Source organism: Nelumbo nucifera, chromosome 2, assembly GCF_055504915.1.
Source record: "Nelumbo nucifera cultivar China Antique chromosome 2, China Antique-T2T, whole genome shotgun sequence".
Lineage (NCBI taxonomy): Eukaryota > Viridiplantae > Streptophyta > Magnoliopsida > Proteales > Nelumbonaceae > Nelumbo > Nelumbo nucifera.
Window position 1 is genome coordinate 10,905,014 of NC_142650.1, and position 26,753 is coordinate 10,931,766.

The 26,753-nt window shown below is 38.8% G+C and overlaps 1 protein-coding gene and 1 non-coding gene across 10 annotated transcripts; both read left to right on the plus strand.

Annotated features, from left to right (window-relative positions):
- On the plus strand, nucleotides 1-13,541 carry LOC104597314 (sequence-specific DNA binding transcription factor). Of its 9 annotated transcripts, none has more exons than XR_016082660.1 (4): nucleotides 5-1,409; nucleotides 9,827-9,954; nucleotides 10,289-11,254; nucleotides 11,395-12,831. XR_016082660.1 is itself a non-coding variant. In XM_010258785.3 (3 exons), the coding sequence occupies exons 1-3, from the start codon at nucleotides 545-547 to the stop codon at nucleotides 12,867-12,869; spliced, it is 1,083 nt and encodes a 360-aa protein (XP_010257087.1). In that variant the 5' UTR covers nucleotides 1-544; the 3' UTR covers nucleotides 12,870-13,541. The 9 variants fall into 9 exon arrangements, 7 of the variants coding, with proteins under 7 accessions (XP_010257087.1, XP_088754647.1, XP_088754649.1 ...); XR_016082661.1 differs by lacking the exons at nucleotides 9,827-9,954; nucleotides 10,289-11,254 and adding exons at nucleotides 1,766-1,863; nucleotides 4,576-4,639 and having other exon boundaries at nucleotides 11-1,409; nucleotides 12,780-12,831; XM_010258785.3 differs by lacking the exon at nucleotides 10,289-11,254 and having other exon boundaries at nucleotides 1-1,409; nucleotides 12,780-13,541.
- Nucleotides 13,542-19,928: 6,387 nt separating this feature from the next.
- On the plus strand, nucleotides 19,929-20,002 carry TRNAI-AAU (transfer RNA isoleucine (anticodon AAU)). The gene has a single exon. It is a non-coding gene; the product is annotated as a tRNA-Ile (tRNA).
- The last annotated feature ends 6,751 nt before the right edge of the window (nucleotides 20,003-26,753 follow it).

Sequence of the window (26,753 nt, forward strand, 5' to 3'; positions counted from 1 at the left end):
TGAGTTTCGACGACAAGCCTCCTCATCAGACGATCATCATCGTCCGAAGCAGCAATTCAAGCGCTTGGACTTGATAAGAATCTTCATCCCTCGTTCGTTGGATAGCTGTGCAGTCGTAACTACAGTGCTCCCCGAACTATCCAGTGTTTGCCCAACGGCAACGGCAGAAAAATCAGAAAAGTCGAAATGCTAAGGCCAAACAAAATTGCGAGAGAGGAGAGGCTAGAGTGCGTTTGGGTTTGACTACCGTTTGGCCCGCGTCGGTTCTCTTAAGTGTGCGAGTGACGTTATCGTCGGTCAGATGCACGGCCGACGGCGTTCTTCTGCTCCTCACGCTCAGATGGTGGGGACGGAACCTGATGCTTATCCTCTCCTCCATCCCAATTTAATCCCCTCCTCCACTTCCGGCGTACCTTAGCGTCTCTATCTCTTGCCAACGCTTAACGTTGTCATTCACATTCAACCGCCCGGAATACCTCCCTCCCGTTCCGATCATCCCCAGCGACGGTCTTTGTTCGGAAACACCAGCTGAGCTTATTAGCTGATGATGCGGGACTCGATGGACGACCACGCTGCTCATAACATCGTCCGACCCCACCACCACCATCACCCGCTCCACTCTTTTCCTCACGGTGGCGGTGGAGGTGGTCGGGAAGACTGCTGGAGTGAGGGCGCAACCGCAACCCTAATCGAGGCTTGGGGCAACCGTTATCTACATCTCAGCCGTGGCAACCTCCGTCAGAAAGACTGGAAGGAGGTTGCCGATGCCGTTAATGGCCGTCAAGATGGCCTTAAGTCACGTAAAACGGATATCCAATGCAAGAACCGGATCGACACCTTGAAGAAGAAGTACAAGCTCGAGAAATCCAAGCCCGGTCCTTCGAAGTGGCCTTTCTATTCCCGTCTTGATCAGCTAATCGGCACCACCGCGACGGCGACAAACAAGAAGATCACGCCACACCCGCTTCCTTCTTTTCATAAGTCCGCTCCCGTCTCCTTCACCCTTAAGCAAAGTAAAGATAAGATAAACCCTAACCCTAACGCTGCAGTGTATTCTGGTGGATCTTCTTCCAAGTCTAAGCTGAACTCCGCGGGTTCTACCGAGAGTTCTCGAGGCGGTAGCGGTGACGAAAGGGATGACGATATGGTGTTTGATGAAAGCGTTAAGAAGCGTCAGATAGATCGAGATTCATCCGATGCAGCCGCGTTTAGGGAGTTGGCGAGGGCTATTCTTAAGTTCGGCGAGATTTACGAGAGAATTGAGAGTTCGAAGCAAGAGCAGATAATGGAGCTGGAGAGACAGAGGATGGAGTTCACCAAGGATCTCGAGTTCCAGAGGATGCATATGTTTATGGAAGCTCAGCTTGAGCTTGAAAAGATGAAGCGCCCCAAGTATTCTTCCGGCACAGGTGAACTCCATGCCTCCTCTCCTTGCTTGCTTTGTCTTGATTATTCCCGTGCTTGAGCTTGACAATTCGCAGTTTAATGATTGGTTGATTGAAGTCCATTGTTTTTAGGGTGGAATCTTCTCTACCTTCCTTCCTTCAATCCCCTACCCAATCCAAATTGAAATCCTTCAATCCCCTAGTATGTCATAGATGTTAATGGGGCATATGAGGACTCAAAAATGTTATGAAAATTGAAGAAATTAAAAAGTGGAGCTACCTTTTTACTGGAGAATTCTCCCTGTTCCTATTCTGTTTTAACTTTTAATGGTTGCCATTTATGATATATCTTTGAATCCGGTATAACCTCTTGCCGTCAGTATTGCAAGGACAGGGACACGAAACTCAGAATCCGGCACATATCCGGTAGTCTGACTTGGCAATACTAACATGGGCTAGCAGTCATATTTAAATAAAAGTATGTACTATTAACACTCCATATATTTTGATGCCTAACATCTCATACCTGTAGAAAAAGTTGTAACTTTTATTATTTTCACTTGGTAATGTTCTACTGGAAAACTGGTATTCATCATGTACTTTTTTTTTTTTTTTTGATAGATAATTCATCATATAGGTTTTCTGCTGTTCATTTATGTCAAACAAGCAATGAGGAAAAAGGAACATGTTATATGAAAGTCTCCCTTAAGAATTCATGTACTGTCAGAATCTGATGTGTGCGAACCATTTAGTACATGCCTAGCATGCCTGTATAGGGATATGATGGACCAGCTTGACATTGGTCACTGGATACTACATGTATCAGTTGTAACTTTAGACATATTCAATACCATTAACACTTTAAAAATAAATAAAATGGTATCATTTAACAAATCATACTATAAAATATGTACATTTTAGGAATTTGGTTAAGTTTGACATGACATAAATGTTGAGAATATCATGACTTCAAAAAACTATATACAAAAGCATGCTATTTGCATATTATATGTGATATCCTTATGTGAATGAGTTAGGGATTATTTAAATGTTGTATTCCCTTTTCCTATATCTGTGTATATATTGGTATCCATATTTGGGTATCATAGCTTGTTGCTTGCATACAAGTATGCTAAAGTTCATAATTGATCTGGGAAAAATGTTTGAATTTCCTGAACCATCAGCTTCAAGTTTGTTTCATGTGATTGCTGTTTGTAGACACCAGAAGAATGATGACTGGGGCTTAGAAGGCAAAGAAAATGTTTGTGACATATTAAATCTGTCAATATCATGTCTTTATCCTACATTAAAAATTTTGGTTGTGAAGAAACCCATACAAGGGAATTAGAAGGAAAAGAAGACAGATCAGTAAAAGCTAATTGAAAAGGCTAACTTTGTGGATGGCTGGATGCCAAAGAAACTTTTGGCTTATTAAGAACTTTGTGATACCATTCCACTTCCAGGCCATTAATATTGAACTACTGTTGCTGCCCCCCCCTGTGTAGCCCCTTGGAGCAAAAAAGAAAAAATCAAATTAAAAAAAAATTAAGGCCAAAATGAACTTCCCAAGATGATGTGCATGAGACTAATAGTTGTCAAGGCGAACCTAGGTGGGCGCCTAGGCGACAAGGCGCCCTTGGAGGCTTGCCTCGCCCAGTCACCTAGCAGTTTTGTATTGTGTCTTATAAAATACTTTTAAATTGTTACTTTTTTGAGAGTATAATTATAAAATAGACATTATTAAGCAAAAATATTCATTTTTTGTGTTTATAAACTATTTTTTTTATTATTTTCTTATTTGTTAGGGTTTAATCAACACAAACATTGCTAACTGCTGTATTGAACCCTCAAAGACTTCAGAATTTGAACCAATAAGTAAGGGAAAAACTTAAAGTTTTGTCTAATCAACACATTTCTTCCTCCACATCTTCTTCTTCTTCTTCTTCTTCCACCTTTTCTTTTCTTCTTTTCCTATAACAAAAATAGGGGTTCAGTCCCCATATTTTTTGAATTTTCTTTTCTTTCTTCTTTTTCTTCTCATAAATATGTTGATTTTCTAGACATAAACATGAAGTTTATAATTTTCTTATGAAAATTATGGATAGTTATTAAGGAAAGATGGTTATGGAACCTAGGGAACTACCTAGGATATGTATTTTCACTTAAAAAAATCCGTCGCCTAGCCTAGGCAACAAGGCGGCCCCCTATCGCCTAGCCTTGCCTTGGCGCCTTGAAAACTATCAGACTATGAGAGTAGAAAGGTGCACATGCCAAAATTTGATTTTCTAGACATAAACATGAAGTTTATAATTTTCTTATGAAAATTATGGATAGTTATTAAGGAAAAATGGTTATGGAACCTAGGGAACTACCTATAATATGTATTTTTCACTTGAAAAAATCCATCGCCTAGCCTAGGCGACAAGGCGGCCCCCTATCGCCTAGCCTCGCCTTGGCGCCTTGAAAACTATCAGACTATGAGAGTAGAAAGGTGCACATGCCAAGATGTTAAGTGGTAAGCATAATGACTATATACTAGCCCCCCTCCAATGAAATAATTTAGGGATTGAGATGTTGCTGTACAAGTTCAAGAATTGGTTTTTATGGTTGATCTTTCTTTAATAAATGCTGTTTGCTGAGTGTCAATAGAATTTAAGTGGGGAGAATGTTTAAATGAATATACTGTGAAAATGATGTACAAAAAATATGACCATATAGCCCTACATCAATTAAATCTAATCAGCTGTTGAGCTTCTCTACACATCTGATCTGGCTAGGCCATTTGTGGTTTGATTTTAACGATCTTAGAATCTATCTAATTTGGATTGAAATAAAAGCCAAAACCTCCCAGGTTCATGGAGGTGATGAGAAAATCTCCATGGTCCCCAACTACACCTTCACTCCATCTAACAATGTTGGCAGAGTTTCCTTTGCCATAGAAGTTATATGCTTGTTTGGAAAACTGTGCCCCAGTAAGAAAAAACAATCATAAATACATATATAGACACATGCATATATGTATGTAATACGTATGTTGTGTGTCATGTGTAATTATGTGTATATGTATCTCTACAATCAATTGAGGTTGTGTTGAGATTGCAACTTTATGAAGGTTATTGTGCTTTGTTTGCTAAAGGATGAGTTGAGTACTTAAAGTGTCATCTAGCACTAAGATAGTGTCTTGTGTCAGCCAATGGGCGGTGCTTGCTTGGTGTGCCTAGTACCTGCAAGGCTTGAGGTGAGGGGCACAATGGGTAAGCATATCATTGGAGTGGTTTAGCAACTGCACATGAATGTGCTATTGTGTGTAATATTTCTATTTCATAGCCTTATCACGTATTTAGGTAGGCAATTTTTTTTGTGTCTATTATCTCTACTATATTCATAAGGTGTATGAAAAATTGCCATATTCACATGGGGCATTAGCATGTTTCAAATGTTTGTGTTAAGAGATGGAAAATGGAAAAAATCGAGATAGAGTATGATGGTGCTTGGTAACATTCCAATGGAATGTTTCAGGTGTTATGGGAGCAGAAAACAATTGTTTTTTCTGTTCCTGAAGTGCCATAAATATTCAAGGAAACTGCTACCAAGTGCTACCTTAGATGCTAGTTGCTGGTCCAATGTTATCATTCTAAGTGCTGCCTTAGATTCTCGTTGCAGCCTTGCAGGCCCAACTGGTATCATTCTAATGCATAGAAATTGAAGAAGGGAATTTTTTGTGAGATGTTTACAGTTATGCTTCATTTACTTGTATATTGATCAATCATAAAATGATATGTTTTTAAAATTAAGGGTTGTTTGATAGCAGCTTAAGTGGCTGAACTGAAAAGAATATTTTCTTTTTCTTTTTTTCCCCATTTTCTTTTAAACAGGGCCTCACTTAGAAGAATTTCAACTACATTGCACTAGGGTTAGGGTCAGGACCATTTAAAATTTAATATTTTCCCAATCCAACCTAATGTAAGTTTTACTCTTAGCCTCATTGCACACAATCACAACCATCCTTGGAAAACTGTAAGCCAAGAATATTCTATAACATTACACGAGTCTTCACATTTTACTACTATGATTGGTTTGGAACCTTCGTAGTAATATATCCTACCTTGTATTTGGTTTTCCTCAAGTTGTACCAGATGTTAAAAGTTTCAATAGATTCCTGCAAGGGCTTGTTTGGGTCATGTGCTAAGGGGCGTGAAGCTGAAATTTGTCCATGAGCAGAGGTCAGTGAGAAGAAAATGTGGAACCTTTTGGACCCAAAGCCATCATGCTGGGTGGAAAATTCTGGATCACTCCTTTTGCCTTCTTTGACGACCCAATTAACCTTCTGGCCCTCTCCCAAATACATGTACACGCTACATGAAGCCACATGAAACATTCGTTTACCAAAAAAAATATTCATCAATTTTTTTGATGAATAACAAAGAAGAGCCACCTACCCCACCCCGCAAATTACAACTTCTGCTTACATCACAGAATCCCTCCATTTCCCAATAAGGCCGGTTTCTGTTTACACCTTTCTTTTTTTGAGTAAAGGAAACTTTCATTAAAACAAGGGAAGGATATACAAAATGTATATGAGAATGATCAAATAGAAGCAAAACAAAAAATGAAACAAAAAGCCTTCCCAACCTATTAAAGAGGAAGCTGTATATTGCTGTACAAAAAGTCCTGCTCACCTCCAGATTTCGCCAGAGCATCTGCTACTGAGTTCAAATTCCTTGGAATCCACCTGAAGACACAATGGATCGGTGATTGAATAACCCTGATTTCATTTACCTTTGGATCACCTTCCACCATAACTGGAGATGTTCAAGGATTTTACACATCTCAGCCCCGTCAGCAGGGCCTGTACCTCAGCTTCAACAGCTTCAGCCTCTCCAATGGGGCCACTGAAGGCCCAAACTTGAGTGCCTAGAGACGTGAAAATTCTGCCACCTATACCAGCCTGACCTCTGTGATTAAGTCTACTAAAGCAACTGCCATCAAACTGGAGGATGAAGTCTGCAGGATGTCTGGGAGTCACAGGAAATGTGAGAACTCTTTCTAAACTTGAAGAGCTCAGAATCGGCCCCAAGTTTCTTTCTAGATCTCCCATTGAGATACCTCTGAACAGACTAGACACCTTCATCCAAGAGTTAATTTGAAAAAGCACCCTTCCTTTTAGCTCATCCAAGGAAGAATACTTATCTTTAAAATTTCTTTGTTGCTCTCCTCCCAAATGCACCAGTAAATTGCATGGATGATCGCCTTTCCGTAGAGAACACCTCTTTTACTTGAGGTACATCCAGACCAATGTTTTAAAACGGGGAGGCATGACGTGAGGCGTTCCACTACCTAGAGGCGTGAGGCATAATTCAGAATGCAAGAGGCGTAAGCCTCCCAAACACAAGGAGGCGTAAGCCTTCTTAAGAGGAGGGGGGTTAGGAGGAGGATGAAGAGGAAGGGGGGATCTCATTTTTTTCTTTATTTTTAATAAAAATCTTTTATATTAAGAAGAATAAAGATGCATAACAGTAGTTCAAAGGGGGGGGTTTTGTCGAAGCGAAGGGCCCCCCAGCCGAAGGGGCAGGGGGCAAACCATTTTCTTTCTCCTTATCTTTTTTTCCCTTCCCTTCCCTTTCCTTTTCTTTTCTTTTCTTTCCTTTTCTCTTTTTTTTCTTCTTTCCTTTCCTTTTCTTTCCCTTTCTTTTCTTTTCTTTTCCTTTCCTTTCCTTTCCTTTTTTTCTTTTTTTTTTCCTGTATTTTCATATCAGGTGTGCATGAGGCACAAGAGGCGTACGCCTCTAGCACACCTCATGAAAAAAGCGCAGGAGGCATACACCTCTTGCACCTGAGGAGTATGCCTCAGAGGTACCAACACCTCTGGCATACGTCTCAAGGTGTTTTGGGAGCGCCTCGCCTAGAGGCTCCCACGCCTTTTAAAACACTGATTCAGACCATTGTAAGAGAAGGCCAGACACTGAATTTGGAGGGGTCCAGTGAAAACTACCTCTATAGAAGGTGTCCAAAATGAATTGCGCCTCTAGGCGTACGCTTCCCACGCCTTTTAAAACACTGATCCAGACCATTGTAAGAGAAGGCCAGACACTGAATTTGGAGGGGTCCAATGAAAACTACCTCTATAGAAGGTGTCCAAAATGAATTGCGCCTCCAGGCATATGCCTCCCACGCCTTTTAAAACACTTATCCAGACCATTGTAAGAGAAGGCCAGACACTGAATTTGGAGGGGTCCAGTGAAAACTACCTCTATAGAAGGTGTCCAAAATGAATTGCCAGAGGCTTTTGGCTCTTCACAATTTATAAGAAGGTGACCACACGACTCCCCGTCTTTCATGCACATAACGTAGATATGAAGAGCAACATAAAGGTTTCTTTTTCTCTTTCTCAGAATCATATCACAAGTATTAATACTGCCACAATAAGCCTCCCTAACAAAGAAGCACACTCTTGGGGGGACTACAGAAAGCCAAATCTTTCTATGTGGGGAAGGGGAGTTAGTTGTCCTAGAAGTCAACACACTATAGAAGGATTTAGTGGAAAACAAGCCATCTGGAGAAGGCCACCAAATCTTTCTGTTTACACCTTGTTTAGTAAAGCATCATCCAATTTTTTCTGATTGATGTACCCATTGGGACATTCATGATTTTTGAGCTCCTTTATCTCCCCAATAATGCTCCGTTATTGCCATGAGGCTCTACTATTGTTCATTAGCCAACCAACAATCATTCTAGAGTCACCTTCAATACCTTTTTTTCTATGAGTAATGGTAAATGTTTTATTCAGTGTTTTAAAAGCGCAAGGCGAGGCGTGCGCCTTTTTGAGCCAAGGCGCAAAATTAAAAAAAAAGCTAAAAATAAAAAAGTGCAAAAAATTATAAAACATAATATTAATAAAAATATAAACTTGAGTTAAAAAAAAACCTATTATCTAAAATTAAAATACATAAATATAATATGTAAAGCATATTCAAATGGGAAGTTAAAAATGAAATCAAACATATAAAACATTTTCAAGCATATAAAACTCACAATCTTTTTTTTTTTTTTTTCTTAATTGCATCAAGTAGCTAATGTGACATATTACATTCCTAATTCTACAAGCCGCTACCGAAGCTTCGAGAATCCCCTATTTGGTAATGTTGTCCATTCATTCACCCTAATAAAATATCTTCTTAAAAGCAATTAAAACTATAAAATTACTATTTTTTTGTGTGAAAACTAAGAATTTAAGACCCTAACATGGCCTTGTTTGGGCTGGCCTCGAGGGGTGTGGCACGGGGATCCGGGGGCGGAGCCCCCGGCCCAGCGGCCAGACTCAAAAAAATGGAAAAAGCGGCAAGTAGGCGTGTGCCTTTTGAAAATTTGTGAAGAGCCAAAAGCTGTGATTGTTCCTTAGTCCCCTTCCACTTCCACCTTCAAATTCAAAACTTTTAGCCTCCTCAGACTTGTGAGAGCTGCCTATGTTCTGACCATTTTATTTACCACCTGTGAGTCACCTTCAATACTTAGATTCCTGAGATTCAAATTTATTGCTAGCCTTAAGCTTTGAAGTGCTTTGGTCACTTCAGTCCTTGTTGAGTCTTCTTGCCTTTAGGGCCCAAGAACAGAGCAAGTATCAAGTCATTGCTGTCTCTTGAAATGTCTCCTATACCAGATGGGCTTGGGTTATCAATACTTCATTCAATGATTTGATTGCTGAATACCTCCTGTACATATTCTTAGGGAAATGCTATCTGTTCCGTTTTTTGCTCTACCCATATTATTCCAGTGCTTAGTATTTTTATTGGCCAAAACACTCCTCTTATCTCACACAAGTAATGTGCTGTGGGAAGAGAGACAAACACCATGTGCTGATATGAAAGGTGTAATCTCTGTCAGAGGAGAAGCTGAGCTGCTTCTGATTATCTTTTATGCATGATCTGGTTTCTGATTTAAAGAACTTTGCTTTTATGAACTCTTATGGAGAGTTTTTGTTCATAGTGAAGGCTTTTGAGCTTTGACAAAGTGCAGAACATGGCATTTCATTTTTACACTATTATTCTCATGACTTGGCTACAGTCTGATAGCAGTTAAATCACTTGGCCTAAGTGGAAGATAATGTATGCATATTTCTTGGAGATCTGGAGATATAGTTAGCTTTGTGGAGCAACCTATTTGTCAGTATAACCCAAGGTTCAAATTATCAATTTGCTTGATATCAAAAAAGTGCGTATTGTGCATATCGATTGGTTGATACTCTTTTTTGGTTTTCAGTTTGTTATTTAAAAATGGGCTTATTAGGATGGAAGTTAACAGCTGAAACTGTTAATATCCTCTAATTGTCAATATTTTGGGTTTAGGTGACCTTGGATACCGATACAATACGCATGATACACTATGATACATATCGATACTTTAAACCTTGGTTTAACCCCACACTTTCCATTCTCCTAGTGCAGTTTGTGACCTTAGAGGTCAGTTCCGGGAATTTATTCAGAAGGGGCTTGAAGCTAGTCTGCTGGGCCATCATAATAGCAAGTCTGTCCTGTTCATGACAATCCTGATCTCCAGACTCCGTTTTAACTGGGTATGGCTTCCTTTTACAGATGCTGCATAGTGATTCACAGAAATGGATATTGTAAGAAATGAATCAAAATTTTTTGGTGCACTCGGAAACTGATAGTATTAGTACTCCAGAAAGAAGATTCGTATAATTATTAGAACCAACAGTTATAGAGGTGAGATAAAAGGATCTTCTAGCATAGTAAATATTCCAAATGTTGGAAGCAAGCAAGAAAGTGGAGCAAATTGTTGAGCAGTTATAGCTCTCCCCTGTTAGTTTGCTTTCATGTTTTTTTTTGCTGACCATATAATGGTCAAAATCAAATTGTTAATGAGAACGATATTTGAGAGTTTTGCAGCAGTTGGTTGATTTTTTGGAGAAGTGATCATCACTCCATTGGAATGAAGGCATTCATCAATGTATTCTTCAATGTGAATTGTTTCTTATTTTCTCAGGCACACACCACCCATTACATCAGCAAAAAAGGTGAGCAAAAGAGGATGAAAGTGGGCTACACAGAGTGAAGTTAATTTCCTTATTTTGTATATGAATCATTTTGACAACTACACAATTTCCATTAATAAATTAATTGCCAATCAAAAAAGTTGGTTATCCGATTTTAAAATCATAAAAAAATCAATTAGATTCCAGAAATTGGTCGTTGGTCAATCGTTTTAACCTGTTTTGAATAGTTCCAATTTCAAGAATAACTGAACCTTAATTACTGGCCATTATTTATTTTTGGGTGGTGGGGTGGGGTTGAAGCTCTGCATTCTCAAAAAGAGCTTGAACAATGAGAAGTGAAGTTTAGAAGGAGTTGCTTTGCTATGAAAAAACTTTTATTTATGACTTGGGTTGCCATGGATTGTTTTGGAAAATGAAGTTGGATTATATGAATTCTTTAACACAATAAAATGATAGGGAACACTATTATTGTGCATTGATTGTCTGATAGATTCATCTATGGATGACTAGACCTATGTGATTCAGTGGTTGAGCTTCTGGTATGAATTTCCACCCTCTAGCCTAAATGTGATTCTTTTTCTAATTTCCTTACAATTGTTTCCACCTTATTTGTAGGCTCATAGGGTGAAATATGCTTATCAGAATAGATTATTGACTTTTTTAAATCGTTAAATATGACCTACAAGTAAGTAAATATATCCCTAAATAAACTCAAAACTGGATATGGCACAGACGAATAATAAACTTGGCAACTAAGATTATTATCTGCCGAGTGGATCTAATAACGCTGTTTTCTTCAAAGTTTCCAAAAGAGGAGATTTTTACCCAGCTGCTGAGTGTATCTAACAACGCTAGACCTGTAAGTGCTTCTTCATGCATCCAGTTGCTACAGTGGGACCCATGAATTGGCATGGAACTCATTTTATAGCAGATTTTGGCCCTCCGTCAGAGAGTCTGAAATTAAATTCAATTTTGATGGTTGTTCTTTGGGCAATCCAGGATTGGGGGATCTTTGAGGAACCATAGTGACTCTCTAGTCTCTATACTATACAGTTTTTGAGTACAGTGGGATATGGAAACTTGGAGCTGGTACTTTGTCTTTTCTCCATGATAACTTCAATTTGGTTAAGCAGTCTAATTATGAAGGACACTGTTTAGTTGTCATCGTATGGATGCCTTCCAAGGGAGGAAGGCCTATGGCAATTCAGACATCTTCTTAGAGAAGCCAAAATGTCAGCATATCTGCTGAATGGTTCATTGAGGTGGATTTATAGGGTGGTTACTGTTTTTGGTGATTCTTTGGCTAGAGGAAGCGTGGGCAGGCATGAACTTGAATGGGAGATTCCTGGACTGGTGCATCATCAAACTGCTTTTTCATTTATTATATGGGGCAATTGGTTGTTGTGTTATCACCCCTGTTAGTTTGAATAACAGCCTTGGTTTGTACTGGTTCATTCCATTTGAAACACTTTCTAAATTTGGGGGTTTTCGTCATACTTTATTAATAAAATTCCAGATTTCTGTTGCTGATAAGAAAAGGAAAACAAACACAAAATTATTCCATGTGTTGAAATAAACACAGCATCTTCTACGCTTGGGAATGCCATCTCATTAAAGGTGTGACTTGTCTGTTGATTGAACCGCAGTCTTGAGCGATTTTGATGTTGTGTGGGTTTCTCTATAAAGTGTAAATAATTAACCAAAATATGTTATAAACAGGCATTCCCATTAGTGAAAGTGTCTCACCTAGCCCATAAAACTTGATTTTGCATCATGAACCATGAGGCACCATGTTCTACATGTACATTTGTGTGAGTGGTTGTTGTCTACATATTCTTTTCTGTTTTCTTAGCTGTTATTTATTTTGTTTTACATTTCTATTTATTTCTTTTTTCTACTCTACATCCTTGAGCAAGCGTCTACTTGGTCATCTCCAAATAAAATCCCATGATTATTTTTTTGATAGAGATATCCCATCATTCTTAGTGCAGGGATAGTAACTTTTAATTCAAGTTTTAGGGTCATCATGATGGCAATTACATCTCTGTGTTAATATACTTCTTTAGTTGGTTTTGTGTCATTCATCCTTCCATTGGATTATTCTTGCTTTCCAATGCATCGTTGGTGCTGGATTACCGAGTTTTTGGTGGGTTACAAGAAGAGATTGTTATGTGCCATATCCGTGCCAGTTTCTCGCTGGATAGGACATAGTATTAGTGGTAGTGATTAGTGAACCTTTTTTTTTTTTCCATTTCTAGAAATTCCCAATCGTAAGTTGAAATTACTACTGTGAAAATTCATGCTGCTGCTAACCTTAACTTATTCTTTCATTAGATTCTAAAAGTGGTTTTTTCTTTCTTTTTAACTTCCCATATGCTCAACAGGGAAGAAATTATAGCTGGAATGACTGGGGAAAGCTTCATGTTGGGAGTATAACTAGCAGATGGCTCGTGCAAAAGATTTCAACCTTTTAAATCTCGACTGCAAACAACACACATCATCAGGCAGACACTTTCAGTTATTTTGAGTTTTGACCCATTTGAGACGGTATGCCCATGTCATTTCTACGTTCACAGGGGCACACTTGTACATGCACGTATATTTACGACTCTCAGGTGCAACTTAGCTTGTGTAACTTTACTTTTTTGTCTAGTTTCAAAGTTTGTCAATTTCAAGATTTAAGACACCAAAGCTGTGGGTATTTATGTCATAAAGTGCTAGTGATGCTGCGAGCAGGTGATATCATTCAACAGTGTCTACTGTTGCATGTTTTATCAAAATGAGAAAGCAAGGATTTGTGTACAAGAACAAAACTTGTATTTGGAGAGTGCTATCGTTGCCAACCAGAGATTCTGCATTTTGTTTAAAATGTGACACAGATGAAGAAGCGCCATGGACTGCCCAGGACCCAGGCCGGAGGAATCTAATGGACCTTCTCCATTGGTAGTTCAAACTTCAATGAGCTTTCAGATCAGGTCGTCAGGAACCATTTGCTTGGTTTTTGAGATTTCAATACTCGTACAAAATGCCATCTGTAGTTATATACAACGTGCTTTTTTTTCGGGTTATTCACATGTGGAGCTTTTTGTCTCCCGATATTTCCTTTTAAGGCAATAATACACCCATCGTGCAAGGCTGCCCTGCAAGCTCTACCGTCTACGTCTCTACTCTAGCAGCGACACTATTCGCAGTTCAGGAGGTTCGGTTGTACTTCTGTAGTACTTGCTGTCTTGCTCTTGTTGCTCGCTAACGAAGACTTGGGTTCACTCTTATCGATTATTGAAATACAAAGTTACCAATCCAAATGACTTCCACGATTTATCATCTCATAGTCAAAAGGGTAGAATGTAGATGTCCCTTGATTTAGGATCAGTTTAGGAAGAGTATATAACTACAGGTATATATATGTATTTACGTTGGCTTCTATTCTATGCTTTTCTTGTAGCAAATCTTTCAATTTTTGGTAGCTCCTCTCCTGCCTTGTGCTATTCATGCTTTTATTCACTGAAAAGTGAAAGCGGCGGACAAATTGACTTGCTTTGGGAGTCCCATGAGCTGCATGCTACTTTGGTATTAGTAAGATTCCAAGGTCAAAGGCACCATCAACGGGCTGCATCAAGGATCTCCCTGATCCATCCTTCTCTTGTGGACATACCAGAATTCTACAATTTATAGTCTTTCTTTTTACTTATCTTGCTAACTAAGCAACAACTTCTCCCACCAAGATTCTTATTTCACCATACCAAGTTCCACTTTTGTCTTTCATATTACTAAAAATAGGAAACTTTTCTTTTTCTTTGTTTTTCTTTTGTTTGGCAAAACGAAGAACAGAGGGAATTGGAATTGTCTAGAATTTCCCTCTTTACACACTTTATAAGCTAAACTATGAGCTAGATCATTTTCCTTTCTATTTACATAATATATATTACATTGATCAAAACATTTGAGTAAGCTGGAAATCTGGTCAAGATATAGCTTCTCCTGCCAAGTGCAACTTGTTATCTTTCTGCTTACAAGATCCATCATGCTCGTTGAGCATCTGACAGAACTGCCAAAGAAGGTATCTTTCTCATTCTTGCTTCCTCAAGCCCTGTTAGGAGTGTCTTCCATTCTGCCTCAGCTGCATAGCATGCCTTGTGCGTGTGTCCTGCTGTTAATAGTACTTTGTAATAATTTGTTAATAACATGTAAGCGAATGCAATTCATCGTTTTTAGAAGCCCTTCTTTTATTTATATTTAACTATGATGGTGTTTGGCACTGGAGCGTTTTATAAGCGTTCCATTTCTGCTGAGGTGGCAGGCATGATATATCAGCAAATAAACGGAATCGGCAAAAAAATGCATCGGGAAAGGCATTTTATGAAGAAACAGTCAAAAAATGATTCTGCCTTGGGATTTGTGAATTTACTTTTTAGTTGAAACGACTTTCTGACGTTTCTTGAATCACACTGCCAATTCAAAAATGTTTGTCCATCCTGTTAGCAACTAGCCACGTCAGATTAAAAGTGTTACGGTGCATCACATCTCACCATAAACACAACCACCCTCCTAAAACCCATCAAGAGGGTTTTTCTCCCTCTTCCTCCTCATTTCTCTTACCGCTGTGAAGCTCACCAACTTCTCGACCCTGATCTGCAAGAAGGTAATCTATGGAGATTTTTTTGCCGGTCCGCCATTGCCGGACTTGTTTCCGGTTTGAGTCGTAATACTAGCATTTATTTTTTTTTTTTTTGCAGCCAATATCACCGTCACTGGACTTGTTTCCTATTGTTTCTACCACCAAGGGAAGGTCTCCTCCGAACCCTATTTGTTGCTTGTTATATTTTGTTTTATTTTATTTTTACATTAACAGCTGAAACGTAGGCTCTGTTATGGAAAATGGAAGGGGTTAAGGGTGGTCTAAGAGGATGGAGGTGGTGGAAAAGATTTGATGTAGGAAGTTTTGGTAAGATGTCTGAGAGGGATTTTATGGAAAAAAATAAGCTGATGAATGTAATAATAGCATTTTAATCATTATTTCAATGATTAATAGCTGTTTAATAATAATTTATATGTGGAATAATTTTTTAATAAAATTTGTAATTTTATTTAGTTGAATAATGAATGGATTTCAATATATTTTTGTTGTATTAAAATCTTTAATTGTTAGATTAGAACATATTTGTGCATCCCATGCACATGCTTAGCACGGGATAATGTCAACTACAAAAAAACACTAAAGAAAAACAGCTTGCACTCACAGCCGATTCTAGTTGAAACGTTTTTTTTAATGCTGATGTGGCATGAAACAGAACTAAACAGATTTTGGTTCAAACAGTCCAAAAACATTTTTTGACCATCAGGCGATTTTTAAAGAAATGAATGGGCCTGAAACGCTTCCATGCCAAACAACCTCTATATTTGTGTAGAACATGGCCCCCTAACAAATTAAGTGACCTAGGCCGTATGAAGGTATTAATGTATTTTACCAACAACTAGGTGCATGGTAATTTTTTCTGTTATAATTATTACCTTTCTTTTTATTATACAGAAGAAACAAAAGCTCTAATCTAAAAATCATCTCAATTGCTAATCGAAGCTTTCTATTTTCTTGTTTGTTTTTTGATGTAACCGTTTCTGGCCACATACCAATTTTTTTTTTTTTTTTGCGATGTATCAATTTTTGGTTAAGTACTTCGTCATTTGACATGCTTTCAGGTGGCTTGTGACTCAAAGGATGATGGAGCTCCCTGGTGGCGAACTGCATGGTGTTGAGCTACTTGGTGACGAGCTCCCTGGTGGTGAGCTACCTGGTGACGAGCTCCCTGGTAGTGAGCTACCTGGTGACGAGCTCCCTGGTGGTGAGCTACCTGGTGACGAGCTCCCTGGTGGTGAGCTATCTGGTGACGAGCTCCCTGGTGGTGAGCTACCTGGTGATGAGCTCCCTGGTGGTGAGCTCCCTGGATGAGCTGCTGGGTGCGCTGCCTTGTTGGCGAGCCTCCTAGTGTAGTGCAACCCGACTGCCCTCTGCATGAGATGATCTGCTCCTCCTTGTAGTTAGCGGGAGTCGATGAACCTGCGAGAACTCCATTTTTCATCTCCGTTATCTTTGGGGGTCGAAGTCCTTATATAGTGGCGTCCTGTCAAATCAGGCGTAACAACCTCTGTCTCTCTGTCGCAGCCGTTACTGCCAGAGCTGAGGTGACTGGTGCAGGCGGCTGTTGCAGAGTACGGCTTTGTCAAGCAAGGGACAGCTCTCAGGGCTGGCAGGCACAACGCCGCCTGACAAGAGACGTGGGCGCAGGTCTCTAGATCTGTCAGGTACGGTTGTCAGGCAGGAGATCTTCCTGCGATATGCCGAACTGCCCCTAAGTGGAGAGCTACCTATGCCAAGCTACCTGTAAGTGCCGAGCTCTTCATAAGACGCCAGGCTGCCTGTGGAGTGGCCAGCTGCCTATGCCGAGCTGCCCCTAAGTGGCGAGCTCTTCGTAAGACGCCAGGCTACCTATAAGTGCCGATCTGCCCCTAAGTGGCGAGCTACCTAGTTGTCAAGAGGCTGCACTTAGTTGGCATGAGGTGCCAGAGTGTAACTCAGCGAAGGGAGTAGATTTCTTCTTTTGGCCCGTAAGTCGACGAGCTAGTAAGTGCTGATCCAATTCCTTAGGCTTTGGGAGCTGCTTGTATGTGGCGAGCTGCCCATAAGGTGAGGAGGTCTCTGCCAATTCACTAGTGTAGCCCTTAGGATCTGGGGGCAACTTATAGTTCACTTTTGCTGATTTTGCCCATGTTGAGGAAGCAACTGGGTTTTTAGCAATAATGTGGCCCGTAGAGACACGTAGTCCACTCTTCTTGACTTTTCCCATGCCGAAGAGGCGATTGGGTCTTAAGCAGTAATGTGGCCCGTAGGCTTTGGGAGCGACTCGTAGTCCACTCTTCTTTGGCTTTGTCCGTGCCGAAGAGGCGACTGGGTTTTAAGCAGTAATGTAGCCCGTAGGCTTTGCTTGTGAGGTGCCGAGCTGACCAGGTGCCGAGCTGCCTGCGAGGTGCTGAGCTGACCAGGTGTCGAGCTACCAGTGAGGTGTCAGGCTGACCGGGTGCCGAGCTACCTGTGAGGTGCCGAGCTGACTAGGTGCCGAGCTGCTTGCGAGGTACCAAGCTAACCAGGTGCCGAGCTACCAATGAGGTGCCGAGCTGACCAGGTGGGTGCCTTAGAGCTATGATTGCGCTGCATTAGCTTCGTAATGCCGGTCACCCACTCCTACAAGAAGCTACTAGGAGCTCGACCTTTGGGGGCAGCACTACTAACTTTAGGTCGCCAGCTCACATGGGAGCCTTGGAAGGCTCGACCAGTAAGGGTGCCTATGTAGTCTGTTGGCCGCCAACTCCCGCGGAAGCCACAAAGAGCTCATCTTTGTATGGGGGACCTTGCGAAGAAGACTGATGAGGCTTTATCCAAATTGAAAGTAAAGTTACTTAGTTTGTTAGCTCCCTGCATAGTCTTTGAGTTCATAAAAAATGTAAACTATAAAGCGAGAGTTTCAATTTCTTAAAAAGTGAGGACTTAGCTTTTCGGGAGAAGAGGACTTAGCTTTTGTAAGATAAGAATTTAGCTTTTGTAGGGTGAGAACTTAGCTTTTGTAGGATGAGAACTTAGCTTTTTGTAGCGTGTTCCCACAGACGACGCCAATTGATATAACCGTTTCTGGCCACGTACCAATTTTTTTTTCGCGATGTATCAATTTTTGGTTAAGTACTTCGTCATTTGACCTGCTTCCAAGTGGCTTGTGATTCAAAGGATGATGGAGATCCCTGGTGGCGAACTCCCTGGTGGTGAGCTACTTGGTGACGAGCTCCCTGGTGGTGAGCTACCTGGTGACGAGCTCCCTGGTGGTGAGCTCCTTGGATGAGCTGCTGGGTGCGCTGCCTTGTTGGCGAGCCTCCTAGTGTAGTGCAACCCGACTGTCCTCTGCATGAGATGATCTGCTCCTCCTTGTAGTTGGCGGGAGCCGATGAACCTGCGAGAACTCCATTTTTCATCTCCGTTATCTTTGGGGGTCGGAGTCCTTATATAGTGGTGTCCTATCAAATCAGGCGTAACAGCCTCTGTCTCTCTACCACAGCCGTTATTGCCAGAGCTGAGGTGACTGGTGCAAGCAGTTGTTGCAGAGTACGGCTCTGCCAGGCAAGGGACAGCTCTCAAGGCTGGCAGGCATGGCGCCGCCTGACAAGAGACGTGGGCGCAGGTCTCCGGATCTGTTAGGTATGGTTGTCAGGCAAGAGATCTTCTTGCGATATGCCGAACTGCCCCTAAGTGGAGAGCTACCTATGCCGAACTGTCTGTAAGTGCCGAGTTCTTCGTAAGACATCAGGCTGCCTGTGGAGTGGCCATCTGCCTATGGCGAGCTACCTATGCTGAGCTGCCCCTAAGTGGCGAGCTCTTCGTAAGACGCCAGGCTGCCTGTAAGTGCCGAGCTGCCCCTAAGTGGCGAGCTCTTTGTAAGACGCTGGGCTGCCTGTAAGTGCCGAGCTACCTAGTTGTCAAGAGACTGCACTTAGTTGGCATGAGGTGACAGGTGTCATATTTTCACTGAAGGGCCAAATCCGCTCTCATCATTTTTCTTTTGTTTTTGTTTGTTCCTTGATTTTTTCTTTACGTTGCCCCCATGAACGAAAAAAATTTCTGCTTCTGTCCCTCTTTATACTTGAAGGGTATGGAGGACCATGTGGGGGCCAAAAACATACCCAACACTCAACATTTTGGAATCCAATCCATGTTGCCCGGATAATTTTCTATTCGATTGAAAAATTTATGTTTTATCATCATCACCGCCACCATCGTAGCTAGTTGGTTTATTAGGTAATGGTTAACAATGAACGGGGTTTGATTCTTGGGCATTGGTTAACTCGAACGGGCTTTGCCCTGACTGAAGACGATTCCGTGGGAGAGACCTCGTGATGACATCTGAAATACGAAAATCATCAGGAAGAACAGAGGAGGAGGAAGGAGGGTCTAGCAAGTAGCAATGGAAAGGCCACGTTGGAGCCGTAGCATTTGGGTTTGAAGGGGACCTCTAGCTGAAAGGATGTTGCTTATGTTGTTGCCTCCTGCCTCCAAAAGCTTTGTCAACTCTTGCCAACTTGCCTTTGATGACCCCAGAAGCATGGTTTTCAAAGCTGGAATGGATCGGACAGTCGGATTGGAAAAAACTGGGAACCGGTCAGTTTGGTTCCGTTTTTCCAGAAAACTGGATTTTTTCTAAAAACTGTTGATTTTGGTCAGTAAACCGTTGATTTGGGTGGTTAACTGTTCAAACCGTTCGAACGATTTTGATCATTTTTATTTTTTTTGTCAGAACTGTTCAACCCAGGAACTAGACCCCTAACCGATTCATTCTCGGGGTCAGTTTTAAAAACCTTGCCCAGAACGTGCAAATATACTATTATTGGAATTCCAACTGCCAACTGCATCTTTTTTTTTTTGCCAAAAAAGATTGATAAATAGGATTACATGTTTACAAATAGAAAATATAATGTTAGACCTCTAATGCCAACGTGGCCTATTAGCTCAGTTGGTTAGAGCGTCGTGCTAATAACGCGAAGGTCGCAGGTTCGAGATCTGCATGGGCCAGCTAATTTTTTTTATACCAGCATTCAGTACCTCCCTCTTTCTTTTGCACTCTTTCAGGGAATTTGAACCCACAACTCAAACTTTACCAATTGAATGTTGGAGGGTTTTTAGCCAGTTTTGTTTCAGGCTGATCCATTGACAGATGCCGATAGTTTATGTAATAAAGTTTGTTTTGTTTACTCCATGGGCACAACTGCTTTTTTGAGGTCATAATTTTTAACATGTTTAGAGAATAGCATGGGCAGGAACTACTACTTTTGCTGCTCCTTTTCATTTACCTCCCTCTTTCTTTTTTCTCTACACTTGTACATTGTACCTCCCTCTTCAATCAGTGAAACAGAAAGCACCCCAAATGTTTAATTTGTTCTTATATATATAGAGCCAAATTGAGAACTTCCTTCGAAGATTGTACTATCATAGTTCAGAGAACAGGCTGGTTAATTTAAAAGATACTCTATTTGTGAAAGGATGGTTTGAACCCATGACTAGCTATGAACTGGTTATCACTGTTCGCTGTTGGTTTGATATATCTAAAAGTATTTAATTAATAGTGAAAAAAAAAGAAAGGTTGATGCTGAGAACCACATGGTGGAATGGGGTGGATGGATTCTCTTTCTTGCCATAGGATGGGCCAAATGGCTGGTCCTAATATTTACATGCCCAAGAACAACTATAGAGAAAATCCCAGGCCATGAGCAATTGAGCATACAACTCATCGAGTCCCCGGTCTAATAACACTGCAAACTTATAAGATTCCTTATTCGAGAGAGGATTATGACATTTACCAACTTCAGCAACAAGCATATATTATTATACACACAAGGTGAACCAGGTGGAACCTCACGAACTTGACATGAATCGTTACCCTATAATTTTTTATTACTTTGTCCTCCACAAGAGAATTTCTGGATCAACCTGCTTTGCTAGGTTCTTACTTTTTTTTGTTGATTTCATCTCAACATATAGAGATATTCAACAAGTTCCAGTAATCTCGAGGCCTGTCAAAAACAAATTTCTATCTCATATACTGGGCTTTGGGCTTAAATTGATTTGCTCGGCCTCTAATGGATTATGAATAGAGAGGCTAGGGGTAGTACCCCAATACTATACTACTTTTTACTGCAGCAAAACCAGCAGAAAATTAACACTTCTGGATTCTCTTAGAAACAAATAGCCCCAATGTTGTACCCCCCACCAAACTAATCATTTTTAGTTTAAAATTTCTTGCTTTAAGCTTACTTGTAAGCATTTTCAATTTAGCCTCAAAGTTTTCTTTTTAATAATGAATTCCACTAACAATTAATGAACAAAACCTGAGGCTTATGCCTTTTCGCGGCAGTGGCTAGTAACTTGAAAATGTGAGTCAATTGCTGATCAACCAATATATAACAACAGTAGTATTTGGTAATCTGATCCCATCCAACAGGTCATCAAAGATATTAAATCGACGATTTAGTTCATCTATGCCGAAGTTATAGAACTTTTTACAGTGTCTGATCGATCATCACCAACTCTGTGATCATTACATTATACTAGCCCTATCAAATAAATATTTTGAAGTTGTTAGTTATATACTACCGGGTATTTTCAGCGTCCAAGTTAATTAAAAACAAATGAGTTCTTATCGGAGAGAGGAAGAGGGCATCAATTACTACATCAGAGACGTATTCTAGACTAAGTGTAGCTGTACCCAGTTGCTTTTACTAAATATTTTCAATTTCAAAATGTGAGTGATACCAAGCTAGCTCCAATCCTTTGTCAAGTGGTTTTTCATGGTGAGAATGCACAATGCAGAGTATACTCAATGACCCCATTTATTTTATTTCTTTCTTTTTTTGTCCATTTTTCAGAGTTTTAATTCGATTCGTGAAGAAGAAGGAAGTACATTTGTTCTTTTTTTTTATTTTTTTTTATTTTGATAAACAAGTAGTTTTTTGCTTTTCGATTGCTTTGGGAGGCTGGGACTCAATGAAGCCATGACACAGAAGTGAACAAGAAGACCCTAAGTGTGCACTGGCGTTAGCGACGTGCAACGTTTGTATTCTCATCACCAATCAAATACAGATACTAATTCACCTGCATTGTCACGAATGGTTAACCAGTTTGATGGTCGACGCAGCTAAATTCGAAGATTTGACGAAGGAAAAACAAGAGAGGCTGGAGCATCAACTTAGGCTTCATGATCAGGAACAAAAGTCGCAACAGCAACAGTTACATAAAGAGAATAAATTGCAACTTCAGCAAGAAGAGCGGATTCAAATGCAGTTACAACAGCAACTGCAGCAGCAGACGCAGATGGTCGAGTTGATCACTCCAACAGTAGACCCGCTCCCCCAAGACAATAGCATTCATCTGGATTCAAGGCCCAGATCATTTTTCGGTAAGTGTATTTATCCATATTCTTTTATTTCTTAGTTCTTAGGTAAATAAGATAATAATCATTTGGGCCATAAAAATTCATTATTAAAAGGGGCATTTTTGTCATGCCTCTGATCTCTTAATGCTGAAGTGGTTTGATACCACTTTCAGCGCTAAAAAGGCATTCGGTGACTCTTAACACTAAAGTTTAATTATAGCTAAAGTACAAATGACTCAGGCCATTATTTTAATAGATTTTACCCATATTGCCCCTTTAATGCTCAATTCACTTGTAACATCTCATATGAAGACCCATTGGACTCACCACCAATATTTTATTTTCCCCATAATATTATTATAATGTAATATTACAATATACATATAATATTATAATATTTTATTTTCCCCATAATATTATAATATACCATAATATTCATATTGTATTATTATTATAATAATAGTTCATTAACTATATTATTCATTGTCGTCTTATAGTGCTATTAATAAGACCACGGGTATGGATAGTATTATAATATTATAATGAAACAAATAATTATTTATATTACATAGTATTATTAATTATGAATAGTAATAATATAATATTCATAATACTAATATTATAATATAACCATATAATATTACTAACATTATAAATTAATTATTAATATTATAATATTCATTGTAATATATTATACTAATATTCTAATAGAAATTAATTAATTACAATATTCATTATCACCATACAGTTTCATTAATTATTAATTATTAATAATATTTCATTAATTAATAATAATAATAATTCAAAATTAAATAATAATTACTTATTAATAATAGTTAATTAATTATTAAAAAATATGTATTATTTAATCATAAAAATAAATAATTATTGATTAATTAATAATTAGTGATGAATAATTATTGAATTAATTATTAATTGATTATGAAATATTAAGTATTAACTACTAATTAATTTTTAATTAGTAATAATATTTCATTAATTAATTAATAATAATTCATAATTAAGTAATAATTAATTATTATTACTTATTATTAATTAATTAATCAATTATTATTAATAATAGTTATAATAAGTATTAATTAATCATAAAAATAATTAACTATTAATTAGTGATTAATAATTAATGAATTAATCATTAATTTATTATTAATTAATTACTATTAATCATTATTAATAATTAATATTGGGTAATATTTATTATAATAATTTTTAATATTGTTTCTTTATTGAATTATATAGATAAATAAAAATTCTCTTATATGGGGTTAAATTGGACATTTGACATTTTTCAAAATTCAGAACAATACTCTACATTTAGAGTTCGGAGGAAAGAAAAGTTCACTAATACTAATATACCTCTTAATGTAATTTTTGCACTTTCAATGGTAAAACGTCAGAGCAAACGAACAGGCCCTAAGTGTAAGCAACTTTCCCCATTTAGGAGATGGATATCACTTTCTTGGGTAAATGACATCTAAGAAAATAAATTTTCCCTAATCCCCACATAAAGCTGAAAAAAGAACATAGGATTATTGGTTAATGAAAACCAAAATTCCATTGACCAACTTTCCCCTCCTCTCAAAATCCTAAAAAGGAACACCCCCAAGTAACTCCAATTCCATGCCAGACCCACATCCACTCCATGAAATTAATTCAGTAACACCTTCTAATATTCTTGTAATATTACACCCACCCCGACGCTAGATCCTCCCCAAAATTCCTACTCCACGAACCCAGATTCTTATAATACTGGGTTGACGCTGCTGCCATCGGATCTACTCTTCAAGTAGACTCTATTAACCTGGATTCTCTCCTTGACTTCAACCCTATGGGCATGGATCTTTTCGATCCGCTCTTTGACTTTAACTCCACGGGTATGGATCCTTTTGATCCAGTACTCCTTGATTTCTACTCCATGGGTATGGACCCTATGGATTGGCTCCTTGATTCCAACCAAACCCCCATGAACATTGATTGTGATTGTTGCCACATCTTTGTTCCAGTACTTCTGCTTAATGGTCTTGATTATTTTAACTGTTTTGTTTCTATATTATTATTGCTATTTGTGTTGTTGATTTTATCGTTTGTCTCTTGCATTGTTTTGATCTTTTGACTATGGAGTGAGCCCATTCTAGCGCTAAGCCTCTAATGGCATTGTGCGATGGTTTCCTAATTCAAATTGCATTAGAAAGATAATACCAAATACTGGAAGAAAAGGTCCGTCCGTACGCACATTAATGGGCAGGAGAACTCCCTAACCCTAACTTTTCTTTTGGGGCTGTGCAAGAACCAAAGAGACGAGATTGCCCATGTGTTTGTTGTTAAACTCACATTGCATTCCTTTTCTTTAAGAGCTTGGCTCCAGATGTTCTTCCTCTAATAAAGGCTCGAACAAACATGGATAGCCCTAGATTGCTATACAGATATTTTCTCTCACTAAGTCACCATATACTATGGTTTCGTTCATTTTTTGGTAATTTATTTATCCGGGTAAATGTATTTATCCGAGTAAGTGTTTTTCAGGAAATATTTATCAAGGTAAATACATTAACTCATGTTCTTTTATTTCCCATGTAGATAAGGCAATGGCCATTTTGACCATAAAAATTCAATATTAAAAGGGGTATTTGTTTCCCATTCAAGTATTAGCAACTTCCCCCTGGTGGGAAAGTTATTTACCCACCTAGGAGATGGGTATCATTTACCTGAGTAAGTGATCACTAGGAAAATAAACTTTCCTTAGTCTCTACATAAATATGAAAAAATAATATGGGTTTCTTGGTCAAACCAACTTCCCCCCTCTCAAAATCCAAAAAAAGAACGCCCCCTATGTATAATAAGCCTAACAAAGTTAGCTCCAACTGAGGTCCACCTTAGCCCAGCCCGAGGTTCTGAACCCCCAATCCTAACCCTAATCCTCATCCAGTCCAATCCAAACTCTAAGCCCAATCTAAAATTTAAAATCATGAAATCAACTAGTAAGACACAAAATTATGAAATGAAAATTATCAATGGAAATTTGTCAGTAGAGTTGGGGCTTCAGAGTTGAGACAAATGGATTATGATAGTATGTAGTGGGACTATAATACATATATACAATAGCAAAGAATTGGAGTCGGTTGCATCAAATTACCAAAAGGGTCCAATCATAACCCAACCTAAAATGAGCAGATTGGCCAAAGCCAACCTTAACCTTAACCCAATTGTCAACCCAATCTGAAGGATTAGGGTTTATTCCAGCTAACCCAGCCCAAGTTGCAGCCCAACTATATAATACACCTGGGAAATAACACAGGAATTTTCTTTCTTGTTTTTTTGAAATATAAGTAAAAAACGGTAATTAGCCATAAATTTTCTTTATTAAAATGATCATATGTTACTGCTACTATGTTCACATTTGTCGTATTTTATTATTTGTTTGGACTTTGGAGAACAAATGTGTAAGAATTTACTAAATTCATGCTCCTGTGTTGGTTTTTGAACTTACGCGTAGAAGAAGAAGAAAAAGTTCCCAACCCATACAGCTTAATTTGGGAAAGAAATCAATCCCCAATGAAACAAGGGTTGGCAAACAACATCAAGGCCTTGTTCATTTTGCAGTAAATGATTTATTTAGGTAAATGCACTTATCTAGGCAAATAATTCTTGAGAAATATTTATCTGGATAAGAGCACTTTTTAATATTCTTTTATTCAAGATGTATAATGACTGATTTATAAAAAAAAAAAAAAACATTATTGAAAGGATAATATTGTCCTATCAAGTATTAGTGATTTTTGGTGCCCATGGATAAATAATTTATCTAAATCCGAGGAAAGTATTACGTCCCCAGCTAAATGAACTGCTCAAGAATTGTTATGTTCTGTGAGACCCACTAATACTGGAAAACAATCACCGACGTAGATTTATTTCTTTTCCAAGAGACCTACCAACTTATCCGCCCCCACTTCTCAGAAAACAAACGAGGTCAAAATAAAATAGAGGAAAAGGAAGGTCTTGTATATATGCACATATATATGTAAACTACATACGTATACATGACATACATATAAATATGCATACCAAGACCATGCCTTCTCATCTTGCAAAGTTCAAGTCAGACTCTTTGAACATGTGTCGGATTCCAACTCCTGCATCCATATCCATGCAATACTGCTATATGGTTCTCATGGTTTACCTATAACAATTTCAAATAAAATGTCTAAAATTTATCATTTTACAGGTGATAGGAATAAGATATATAAGATATTTTGAGAAGAGAGAACAAAAATAGACAACTTTATTGTCAAATAACCAGTCTAAAGGCTATTCAGTCAAAATCTAGGGTCGTTTCTGAGTCTATTATTTATACTCACGGACCCTATAGGCCATAAG

Bases quoted from the DNA above. Each gene is read 5' to 3' on its own strand.
- LOC104597314 (XM_010258785.3), top strand. From the start codon at position 545: ATGATGCGGGACTCGATGGACGACCACGCTGCTCATAACATCGTCCGA. The intron at 1,410-9,826 runs GTGAACTCCATG...CTCCTAGTGCAG, and splicing joins CAAGTATTCTTCCGGCACAG to TTTGTGACCTTAGAGGTCAG. The intron at 9,955-12,779 runs GTATGGCTTCCT...TATGCTCAACAG, and splicing joins CCAGACTCCGTTTTAACTGG to GGAAGAAATTATAGCTGGAA.